Here is a 12,881-nt window from a genome sequence, read left to right as displayed (position 1 = left end):
TGGCAAATTTACTGGTGCTAGGACCGCTTGTGAGTCCGCGGGGTAGGTACCACCATCCTGCCTATTTCTACCGTGCGTTTTAGTTTGATGGGTGGGGCAGTCGTTGTAACTATACTTGAGACCTTAGAACTTATATCTCAAGGTGGATAGCGCATTTACGTCGTACATGTCTATGGGCTTCAGTAACCACTTAACACCAGGGGGGCTGTGAGCTCGTCCACTCATCTAAGCAATAAAAAACAAGGAGATAAGAGTGTAGAGGTTTCGAGAGTGCATTTGCTATGTTTTATTTCAGAAATCGTTTCGCTGTTCAAATTGTGACTATACAATGTAATAAAAATACCCACAGCAACATAATACCGACACATTATTAATCACGCATGGGTACGCACAAAATGCAAACAATTTAAACTTGCAGATACAATTTTAAAGTTAAATAGTTTCTGAAATTATTACGACTGCTATTTGTTTTGTACAGTAAGTGAAAAACGCTTTTATTAACGCTTATATTAATAACTAGCGACCCGCCCTCGCTTCGCTTCGGAAACATTAAACACACATGAAACCAAAAAAATAAAATAAAATATTTTTAAAAAAAAAGTAGTCTATGTTCATCAGGGACAATGTCGGCTTCTAATGGAAAAATAATTTTTCAAATCGGTCCAGTAGTTTCGGAGCCTATTCGAAACAAACAAACAAACAAATCTTTCCTCTTTATAATATTAGTATAGAAAACGCTCTAGCGCATTCGTCCTAGGTTAAAATTAATAGATTTTAAATTAGCAAGCGGTTTCAGTATGCTTAGTGAGAGTTTTTTAACATTCTCGATAGCGTAAAAGTTAACACAAATTAGTATGCAGTTGGAACAGCGCCCCTAGCGGCAAACGTAGGCAAACACTGGTCTTACATGGTTAACGGAGCCCATTAAAGCACCATGTGTCTGCCACCTTGACGCGTGAGACCTCAATTGCAATTTTAAATTACGACTTAGGAACGGGAACGTTTATTGTTATTTTTTATTGCTTGTATGGTTGGACGAGCTCACAGCCCACCTGGTGTTAAGTGGTTACTGGAGCCCATGACATCTACAACGTAAATCTCGCCACCCACCTTGAAACATGAGTTCTAAGGTCTCGGCCAAGGGCGGACCCCCCCCCCCCCTGAGCTGGTTCCAGAACCTAGGTGGACCACATATTGAACATAATGATTTTAGGACCACGGTTATGGAATATAAATAAGCTGCCTCATTCCGGGCGTGATAGTGCTTCTCTGGATGTCTTCAAGAGAAGATGACAATATGTACGTGTATATGTACAAGTTATTATGTGTTAAGTTTTTCAAGTGTACAATAAAGAATAAATATTTTTAAGTACAGTACTTACACGTACATTAATAAAATACCTACTTTTTACTTGTATCTATTGTTATCAAAATTAAATTATAAGTTCTTGACTTGACCATGACTATGTGACCCCCTCCTGGCACCAAAGCTGGATCCGCCCCTTGGTCTCGGCGTAGTACAACGGCTATCCCACCCTTCAAACCAAAACGCATTACGGCTTCACGGCAGAAATGGGCAGGGTGGTGGTACCAGTGTGGACTCACAAGAGGTCCTAACACTAGTAATTCCGCAAATTATAATTTTGCGGAATTTATTTTTATTACATTACTGTGGAAGTCAATCGTGAACATTTGTTAAGTAAGTATTTCATTAGAAAAATTTGTACCCGCCTGCGGGATTCCAACACGGGTGCATCGCTCAACACGAATGCACGGGAAGTCTTATTTATCCTTTAGGCCACGACATATTACTACTTCAGGGCAGAAATAGGCAGGGTGGTGGTACCTACCCGTGCGGACTCACAAGAGGTCCGACCCCCAATTGCTTCGCGGTAGAAATAAGAACGATGCTGGCATTATTCCGTGTTATATGTTCAAGCAAAAGTAGTTCTATTCTAGACCTCACAAGATATCTTTTAGGGCATCAAATGATGCTTTACGTGAACGATGAAATACCGTATGAGTAAAGTATTTTCCAAAGCAAACCGCCTGGACAGTGTGTTAGTGCTACTCATGTAATTCTCAAACTTTCGTATAACCCCATTCCAGTTTTGTCGTTACTTCTTCTTCCAATTGAAAATCTAATCTCTAAATTATGCATGTTATTAACATTAATATTAATCGGATAAAATGTTCGCATCTTCGTATTTACTCAATTTACATCTCGAAAAACACATATTTACATGAATTCAACAAAAGTCTAGTATCAATTGTACGTAACGCTTTAAAATTGTTTTCGTAATGCACAATTTTCCTACAAATCGATTGTTTATGATAAGGGTACTGAACATCCAGCACACATGTTTATCGTATCATGATTCTTACCCAACTTTACGTTTCGAATCATCCTTAAGTTGACCACAAGCCGTACACTAACGCACCTGCTATCAATGCGAGCGGTAGTTAAGTGTAAAACTTATCAAACCGACTCAGACACTCATCATCGAGCGCTATCATATTTAGTTAGCGTATAAAAACGACATCAAATACACGTGAATTTAGCTAAAATGTATCCAGTGCGACTGTTAAGGCGTTTCAACTGTTATGTTATATCGCTATTGTGCCTCGTTTGTGTGACTATAGTCATTTTACATACAGATTTCGCGCCGGATTTGTATTTCTTACAATCGGAATCGTTGGAGGACAATTCGTGTCACTATCAAGATTCGAACGATGATTTTCCAGTGATAAGTTCGAGCGTGGAGATGCCTGAAAAGTCGATTTTCTTCCACGAGACCTCGTGCAAGTCCGGACTGGATTCACGGCAGGTTTGCGCCGTGGAAGCAGCGGCCAGAGCTCATCCAAAATGGCAGGTCAACGTTTTAATTTCGGCGCCGATTAAAGGATACCAAAGAGGAGGCAGTTTGTCGGTACTTCGAAAATTTCGTAACGTAAAATTGTGGCGATTGAAGATATGGGAATACGCTAAAGGAACGCCGCTACAGGATATGGTGTTTAACGGTGCTTTGAACAGGACGCGCTGGAGAATATCGCACGCGTCAGATTTACTCCGTTACCTGAGCTTGTATAAGTACGGTGGGGTGTATTTAGACTTGGATACGGTGGTGGCGAAGGCTCTGGACCCCCTACCGAAGAACTGGTCAGCGAGGGAGAGCGATGAGATTGTAGCCTCTGGGATCATGTCTTTCTCGAGGGACCATGTCGGTAGAATGGTCGCCAATGCTACCATCAAGTAAGTTATTCGTTCGTCTTTGTAGTTAATAAAAGTTATAGTAAATCTATACTAATATATAAATCTACAGTGGTTTTTACGGATGTTCCGTTATAACTACTGAACCATGCATCCGATTGACTTGAAACTTGGTATCCATGTAGAAAATACATGTACTTAATGGATTGGCTAATATTTATATGAGTGTTGGACTTCCTAATAATAATGACAATAAATAATAATGTTAATTTTAAATGCCCAGCGAAGCGGGCGAGTACGGCCAGTTATTTATAAAATCAAATCATTTGTAAGTTTTTTAGAACTTGTGTGGTGCTCAATTACTGTCAGTGATTAAGTTTTTTTTTATACAACGTTTTTCAAATTGCTTCAATTAAAAGTTAATTTGAATACGAAAAAAACAAAACTGAAAACAATTTATAATTATAATACTTTAATTTGAACATTTTACGATATTTTATTTGAAGGTAGGATCATTCTTATGAATCATAGTTATGAATCGCTATTGATCTGTTCCTTTTTCATAATACCTATTGGAATGTTCCACATTTCGATTGTGGGTAGAATCAAAACATTATTAGTTATAATAATGTTATATATGGTTATAATAATCATTATGATCAAAACTGTGTTTGTATGCAGTGATAATAACATCGTAAAAACAACAATAAAATCGATTAGATTTATTTACGAACGATATTAACATAAAGGTTTCGTTTCTTCTCAAGACACGTTCATTGCATGGACGCGTGACTGAATGAGCTCATTGCCCACCTGACGCTAAGTGGTCACCGAAGCCCATAACAATCACCACTTGAATACAACTACTCACCTTGACAAATGAGTTCTAAGTCTCAGTTTTTACGGTACAATAGCTGCCCTACCTTTTAAACCGAAACGCATTACTGCTTCACGGCATAAATAGGTAGGGCAGTGGTTCCTACCCGTTCAGGCACACAAGACGCCCTACCACAAGTATAACTTCGAACTTATGTTATAAAGTAAGCGGCGACTTTCACTTGCTGATGTATATAGTTAGTACTAACTGGACTGTTAGGGCATCCAAAGCAGTGCTTCCCAACCTTCAGTAGTTCTCGTACTCCTTAATAAAGCTTTATTTATAAGTAGTATCGATCGGTCGCCTTCTATTAAGGTACAGCCCATAGACACAGCCCACTGAGCTTCTCGCCGGATCTTCTCAGTGGGTCATGTTTCCGATCCGGTCGTAGATTCTGCGAAGCATTGCTCTTGCTAGGCCCAATGTTAGCAACACTTCCGGTTTCAGCCCTGTGAGCTCACCTACACGTTAAGGTGAAGCTGAAATAGCATCTCAAGGCTATCAGCATAGGTAGGAAAAAATTATTAAGGTACATTTTACACTACATTTTGTAGACATGATCACATAGTAGTGTTTACATAAATTAACTGTTTGAACTTTCATTACTTTCGCCATTAGTAATATAATTTTCACGTACCCTGAATGGGACCCCGCGTAGAACAGCCAACAGAAGATATTTGATAGATGTCTGCATTGCGTTAACGATATATTCAAAATATACTTTCATTTATACAAGTTCCGAACAATAACATTCGAACCCCCAGCTGAATCCGTGCTCGCTCACCTGTCCTGGTGAAACCTTATAGGCATCAGGGCAATGAATAATCCTTCCTTCCTAAAAAAAAAACATTCAGTCCATTACATTCAGTATATCGATCAACTTCATCATTTGAAGTCGTCGTGGCCTAAAGGATAAGACGTTCTTCGTTGCATTCGTATCTAGCGATGCACCGGTGTTCGAATCCCGCAGGCGGGTACCAATTTTTGTAATGAAATACGTACTTAACAAAATGTTCGCGATTGACTTCCACGGTGAAGTAATAACATCGTGTAATAGAAATGAAACCCGCAAAATTATAATTTGCGTAATTACTGGTGGTAGGACCTCTTGTGAGTCCGCACGGGTAGGTACCACCACCCTGCCTATTTCTGCCGTGAAGCAGTAATGCGTTTCGGTTTGAAGGGTAGGGCAGCCGTTGTAACTACACTGAGACCTTAGAACTTATATCTCAAGGTGGGTGCGCATTTACGTTGTAAATGTCTATGGGCTCCAGTAACCACTTAACACCAGGTGGGCTGTGAGCTCGTCCACCCATCTAAGCGATAAAAAAAAAAAACCGTTCGGAGGAATACCTTTCCTTTCTTTGTCTTTACCCTCCATAATTTAAAAAAAGTTTGACAGATGTCAAAAAATCTGACTACTTGGGCTTTTTACTACGGTACTCTACTAGGCTGCACTAAAAGTATCGGGAATGGAATATTTCCACTGTTCCTGTCATATTAAAATCTTTTTAATTGAAAACTCCTTGGTTTTAAAAATCGAATACCATTTATTTATTTAAAAAAAGATTCTCGGTCTTGTCACGAGGTTTTGTCAAATTTGTTTAGTCGTTGAGAAAATGGAATTGACTCGAGAAAATTCAAGAGCGATGATTTATTATGACTTTCGAAGTGGTTTAACACAAAAACAGTGTGTTGACCGGATGATTTCTGCATTTGGTGATGAAGCCCCATCCAAAACCACAGTTTATCGCTGGTTTGCTGAGTTTCAACGTGGACGTGTCAAGCTCAGTGATGATCCCCGTCAAGGTCGTCCAAAAACTGCAGTCACCCAATAAAACGTTGATGCTGTGCGTAAGCTGATTGAGGAAGATCGACATGTGACATACCGCTAAATTCAGGCAACTTTAGACATTGGCATGAGTCAAATACAAATAATCTTGCATGAATAATTAGGTGTAAAAAAATTGTTTTCCCGATGGATACCGCATTCGCTCGGTGAAGAGCAAAAAGCGGCTCGCGTTACTTGGTGCGTCAGAACTCTCGAAAGATTCCACGCAGGATCCTCAAATGCTGTATACAACATTGTATCAGGTGACGAATCCTGGATATACGCGTACGAACCCGAAACAAAAAACCAGTCACGAGTTTGGGTGTTCGAAAATGAGTTAAAGCCAACAAAAATTGTTCGTTCACGTAGTGTTCCAAAAAAAATGGTGGCCACGTTTGTCTCCAAAACCGGCCATGTTACGACTATTCCTCTTGAGGGACAAAGAACGGTTAATGCAGAATGGTATGCTAGCATTTGTTTGCCACAGGTCGTTTCTGAACTCCGTAAAGAGAACTGCAACCGCCGCATCATCCTCCATCACGACAATGCGAGTTCTCACACCGCGCACAGAACAAAAGAGTTTTTAGAGCAAGAAAACATAGAATTATTAGACCATCCGCCGTACAGCCCCGACCTAAGCCCTAATTATTTCTATACTTTCCCTAAAATAAAGAATAAATTGCGTGGACAGAGATTTTCATCACCTGAAGAAGCTGTGGACGCCTACAAAACGGCCATTTTGGAGATCCCAACTTCCGAATGGAATGATTGCTTCAATGATTGGTTCCATCGTATGGAAAAATGTGTCAAATTTCGCGGAGAATACTACGAAAAGCAATAAATACATTTTTAAATAGTAATGTTGTGTCACTTCGTTAATTCCAGAAATTTCAGTGCCGCCCTCGTATCTGAAAAATAAGACTTAAATTCAACAAAACTTAATAGAGGCGTATCCCACTATCTAGTGCAATCCACACGCCAAGGCTAATTATCGTGAAATATTAATGATATAATAGCGTCGTTTATGCATCGAAAAATCGATATTGAAAAAATCGATATTAAATACTTTATTAAAGTAACAGTTTCGCCTAAAGAGTTTGTATAAACCAAGTATCTTTAAAAAATAATATGAAAAAGAAAGCATAAAGAATAAGTGTGCCTAAAATCAAATGACATGTGGGGCAAAGGGTGCGGGAGACCTTAATCAACTACCTTCGTTTCAAACGCCTCGTTGGTCTGAGGGGTTAGTGACCCTAACTTCTGTACCTAGAGACTGGTTCCGATTGTATCGATATCGATAAGTAGAATAATTTATTTTCAGAGACTTTGAACTGAACTACCGAGGAGACTTGTGGGCTCACAACGGCCCCGGGGTCATCACAAGGGTGCTGCAAGACATTTGTTCAACAACGTCCGTCACCGAAATGACGGCCGAAAAATGTCAAGGTATGTACAGTATCAAGCGATTTAATTTTTTTTGGACACATCGAAATCTTCAGTTTTGTTTCCTCTTTAGAGGTTACCTCCTCGTCTTGGTTCATCGGAGTCGACGAAGCCCATAGAAATAACCCACTGAGTTTCTTGTCGGATCTTCTCAGTGGGTCGCGATTCCGATCCGGTGGTAGATTCAGCGAAGCACAACTCTTGCTAGGGCTGGGATTAGCAATTCTCTCAGGTTGAGCCCGCGAGCTCATCTACCCGTCCGCGGGAAGTTGGAATAGCCCCTTATGCTGCCAACGATTAGGTAGAAAAAAACAGAGGGTCCCAGGAGAAATTTCATTTTGAAATAAACAGTACAACTTTATACAACTTTTGTTGTTAATTATTTTATAAAGAATATTGTTAGGTATACTAATGTAAGTAAATAAATAGATAACCTCGAAAATTTAAAAGAATTCGTAAAGACAAAGAAACCGAGAAACATTAATGACATTAATTACACAAACTCTTACTTTACATATTCCATAGATAATACACTAATTATTGTAAAATACACATCATAAAATGCGAGGGACGAATTAACTTTTAATTAAATTGTTCTAAGTACAAATTAAGTCTTAATAATTTTCATATGGAAATGTCAGTAATTTTCGAGAATCTCCGATTGGGCGAGTTTTATCTACTTAATTAAAAAGTTAATTTCAAAATTTAATTTCTTCACGTTGTTTTCTCAACGAATTCTTATTGTTAATTTCATCGAGACATTTTAAAAGTACGTATACTATTTAATTTATGAACTAAATTTTACTGAAAACAAAATATTTCTCGTTTAAGCGTTCAACTAAAATTGTTTTTTAGGTTTCTTTGAATAAGACGTAAAATTGATTAAAGAAAACTTAATACGTAAAGGAGAAGGCGTGATGCTAATTTTATATTAGTATGCATTGATAACAATTGACTGTAAAACGCGCGGTTGAAATGGTTATAGTGTCTTTAGGATAGCTCGGTGCGCCTGATATTTTTTTTAGTGATATTTATAGGGTTAGGTTCTTGAGGGCTACGTGGCGGGGAGACATTCGCTCCGTGCAAAACACGTCGCCTTGCCCCTGCCTGTCTTTCATGGGCTTTGCCTCATCCGAGGTTCGAACGCGGCTTGTTGAGCAACAAGAGTTTTGCTCGATTCAACTCCAATATTCCCCACGTATGAGGCCCAACGCGTAGACGGAAATCCGGCGAATTCCTCCTTTGACCCTGACTTTAAAAATTGCGACCATCCATATGTGAATTATGAGAATAGTTTTCGTCGTGGCGTCGATGCTTGGCGGTGACGAGTCCTGGAAGGCTATGCTCGACTTCTGCGAGTGCACCATCTCGCAGAAGGAGGCGGCGGGGCGAGTGAGGCAAAGCTCTCCTCACTACGCAGAAATCCGCCGCCGCCGAGCAGGGGGTCGGGACCGGGGTCTCGTCCGTAACCCGGCCCCCTAAGAGTTTCGGGTTCCACCCGTTTGTGCGGGAGGGAGCCTAGGCGTGGGGCGGCGTGGTAAGCCGCGTTCCCCCGACCACTCCGGGGGAAGGTGTAGCGCGGCGCCATCAATAATAATAATAAGCCCCCCGAAGTTCCAACCATACGTCCGAATCGACCATCAGATTCACGTGGGGGGCGGACACGTGATATGAACTACTGGCACGGCTAACATGGCTTGGCAACCCATTAATATGGAGACGCGCTTAAAAAGTAAACGTATAGGGCCGCTACCCGGGGTGATCGCCGGGGCGCACCTGGAGCTGACGCTGGGTGTGGCAGCATACGAACTGTCAGCGGAGAGGAGCTGAATAGGCGGGCTCCCTCCGGGTCACTCGAAAATGCTACAGCCAACCTGAATTCGACAACAAACTGCACCTATAGCTACACCTGCCTTAGATGTTGCGCAGGGGGTGAATACCTTTTACCTGCGTCCATAAGGGTGGTAAACCACGTGTACGTATGAGATGGACAGAAGGTGTAAAATATTCATCATGGTACCTACTATCGCGTCACCAATTAGAAACAGATATGACCACATATAGGAAATTACTACATGAACATTTTTAAGACAGTACCCCCACGTTATGGTTTCAGAACAACGAGTTTCAGACCAAAGGCGAGTTATTATTAGAAATAGAATGCTTACCAATGAAAAATTAGAACAAATAAAAAGAAGTTAGGCTGAACTAGAACAAGTAGATATCTCCCTACAAACACAGCCATCACTTGCCGAGCTGCAAATAATTAACAGTACAGACCAAACTCCGCGACAAACAGTGGTAACAAGTACACAATCACCCTACAACTACCTAAATGCAACCGAAATACAAACACCATTTAGTACTCACGTATCAACGCAAACTGAAACTACTATACTATTAATGGAGACTGAAATAGAAACTTTACAGACTTCAGTCCTCCCAGATTCATCCACGGAAAAATTCAAAGAAAATTTACAAACAGCTATAATAGAATTTGCGGGTTTAGACCCTACACTCAGACCTCGACTCCTAAGCTAAAATATAGTTTGCGTCTTGCCAAATTAACTCAGTTTTTTAATAATACCTTACTGCCTGAGTTTTTCACTGATGAATCACAATTAACCGATATTATACACTTATATATTGTAGTGCCCTAGTAATAACACGAGAGCTTGGATATAACACCGAACCACAACCCAAACAACGCATTAATAAAAAGCCAGCTTGGCAAGATAGACTGGAAAGAGATATAACGCAACTTAGATCCAATATCGGTAGACTAACACAATATTTAAATAATAATAGATCAAAAAGATAGTAGATACGGTGAACAAATTTATAACTAACAATAGGATACACACCGGTCATGAAAATAACAATAAAAGACCCGAAGACGCTCTGGACACACTAAAACAAAAGTTAGCACTAAAATCGCACAGCTAGCTAGCTATATAAAAAAGCACTTCAACGAAAAAACAACAATAAACTGTTCCATGCTAACGAAAAAATATTTTATAGAAACCTGAATACAAATAAAGAAAACCTGACAAATAGTAACATAGAAACTCCAGCAATACATGATTTGGAAGAATTCTGGGCAGGTATTTGGGAAACAGAAGTACACTACAACGAGGAAGCACCATGGATAACCGAGGAAGAAAGAAAGTGGGAAGGCATAGATGAAATGCAATTCAAAGACATAACGGAATTTGATATAAGATTCGTCACAAGCAGGTTACATAACTGGAAATCACCAGGAATAGATAGGATTCACAATTACTGGTACAAAAAATTCACTACACTTCAAAAATAATAGCAAAAAATTTTACCGCATTATTCACGGACAACAAAGCACACCCCCATTCATAACTAAAGGTATAACATACATGCTACCTAAAGGCAAATACACATCACAACCATCACAATATAGACCCATAACTTGCTTACCTACAATATACAAAATTCTCACATCAGCTATAGCCCAAAAACCTACCACTCACATAGAACAGCACAGTATTCTCGCTGAGGAACAAAAGGGGTGTAGAAGAGACAATATGGGATGTAAGGAGCAACTTGTTATCGACTCTGTAATTCATAGACACGCAGCTACCAATAAAAGAAATTTACACTGTACATATATAGATTACAAAAAAGCTTGTGATAGTATTCCACATTCCTGGTTACTATACATTCTAAAAATATACAAAATTAACCCTGTTATAATAGACTTTCTCAAAAACATAATGCCTCTCTGGAAAACGACACTTCACCTAAACACAATCACTAGTAGAGAAATAGTAAAAAAAGGGTATATATCAAGGTGACTCCCTGAGTCCTCTGTGGTTTTGTCTCGCCCTAAACCCTATATCACAAATATTGCAGAATTGCAAGGCCGGATATAGACTAAAGCACGATAGCACTGAAACTTGTATATCACATTTAATTTACATGGATGACATAAAGCTATATTCAAAAACAGCAAAAGAAATGAAATCACTAATAGACGCTACGGCTAATTTTAGCAAAAACATCGGTATGCAATTTGATTTAGATAAATGCAAAACTATTCATATAGCAAAAGGAAAGATCCAGCCAGGCAATTACACAGTGAGTCGAGATGAAATAATTACAGCTATGGAACCGAATGAGTTGTATAAATACTTAGGATACCAGCAATCAAAAGGAATAGACCATAATAAATTGAAAAGCTCTTTAAGGGATGAGTATAAGCATAGGGTACATATTTTAAGTAAAAGTAACTTAGCTGCCAAAAACTTAATAAAAGCAATAAACACATATGCGATACCTATATTAACCTACTCTTTTAGGATCATAAAATGGACTAAAACAGATATCAATAATATACAAATAGCAACAAGAACTATACTTACTAAACATAATTGCCTACATCCAAAATCTGCCATAGAAAGAGTGACAATCAAAAGACAGGATGGAGGAAGGGGCCTTATCGACATATTTACCCTATGGACCACACAAATATCTAAATTACGATCATATTTCTTTGAAAAAGCTAGCAGTAGTCAAATCCACAAAGCAATAGTTAGTAATGATCTGAACCACACACCGCTAAACCTAACCCAAAATTTGGAAGTAGCTAATGTAGAAAATAACTCTGAAAACTGTAAAATAGAACAATGGAAAAAGAAAACACTCCATGGCCGACATCCTCAAGATCTCGAACAACCGCACATAGACAAATCAGCATCAAATAAATGGCTCACTCTTGGATTTCTATTTCCAGAAACTGAAGGCTTCATTATAGCAATCCAGGACCAAATCATTAACACTAAGAACTATAAAACATATTATCAAAGAATCTACAGTAACAGACGATAGATGTAGAAAATGTCACAACCAATCAGAAACTATACAACATATCACTGGAGCATGCCCTAATCTTGTACAAACAGACTACACACATAGACATAATCAAATTGCAATATTATACATCATAGACTAGCTCTCAAATATGAACTCATCCCGGACACACATACCCATACTATCAATACACTCCTAAAACAGTTTTGGAAAATAGCACTCATAAAATTTACTATGACGCGCAATACTAACCGATAGAACCATACACTACAACCGTCCCGATATTACCGTACGAAGAAAAAAAAATCACTTACCTGGTCGATATAGCTGTCCCTAACACTCACAACCTACAAAAAACAATAGCAGAAAATACACAAATATGCAGACCTTAGGGATGAAGTTTTAAGAATCTGGAAACAACAAAAAGTATACATTGTCCCTCTAGTATTGTCCACAACTGATGTTATTCCAAAACATATACATCATGGTTTGAAGCTCCTTGACCTAAAACCTAACACCTACATACTTCTTCAAAAAGCTGCTATATTAAACACGTGCAGAATCGTACGAAAGTTTCTGCAAATAGAATATGATCAACCACATAATGCAATAGTTAGCCAACCGCAACCCGCCGTGCGGTGGGGATCCGGTTTTCCTGTGGAAAAAAAAAAAAAAAG

At 39.1% G+C, this 12,881-nt stretch overlaps 1 protein-coding gene across 3 annotated transcripts; it reads left to right on the top strand.

Annotated features, from left to right (window-relative positions):
- Positions 1-2,439: 2,439 nt before the first annotated feature.
- LOC149501167 (alpha1,4-N-acetylgalactosaminyltransferase 1-like) lies at positions 2,440-7,496 on the top strand. 3 transcript variants are annotated; one of them, XM_089734236.1, is made up of 2 exons: positions 2,440-3,253; positions 7,241-7,496. In XM_089734236.1, the coding sequence occupies exons 1-2, from the start codon at positions 2,568-2,570 to the stop codon at positions 7,479-7,481; spliced, it is 927 nt and encodes a 308-aa protein (XP_089590362.1). In that variant the 5' UTR covers positions 2,440-2,567; the 3' UTR covers positions 7,482-7,496. The 3 variants fall into 3 exon arrangements, 2 of the variants coding, with proteins under 2 accessions (XP_089590362.1, XP_089590363.1); XR_016324446.1 differs by lacking the exon at positions 2,440-3,253 and adding an exon at positions 7,084-7,162 and having other exon boundaries at positions 7,241-7,354; XM_089734237.1 differs by lacking the exon at positions 7,241-7,496 and having other exon boundaries at positions 2,440-3,257.
- The last annotated feature ends 5,385 nt before the right edge of the window (positions 7,497-12,881 follow it).

The sequence above is a fragment of the Bombyx mandarina genome, chromosome 17 (assembly GCF_030267445.1).
Source record: "Bombyx mandarina strain Sakado chromosome 17, ASM3026744v2".
Classification (NCBI taxonomy): Eukaryota; Metazoa; Arthropoda; class Insecta; order Lepidoptera; family Bombycidae; genus Bombyx; species Bombyx mandarina.
The sequence above is the reverse complement of the archived record's forward strand: the minus strand, read 5'-3'. Positions and strand labels throughout refer to the sequence as shown.

Bases quoted from the DNA above. Each gene is read 5' to 3' on its own strand.
- LOC149501167 (XM_089734236.1), top strand. From the start codon at position 2,568: ATGTATCCAGTGCGACTGTTAAGGCGTTTCAACTGTTATGTTATATCG. The intron at 3,254-7,240 runs GTAAGTTATTCG...ATTTATTTTCAG, and splicing joins GTCGCCAATGCTACCATCAA to AGACTTTGAACTGAACTACC.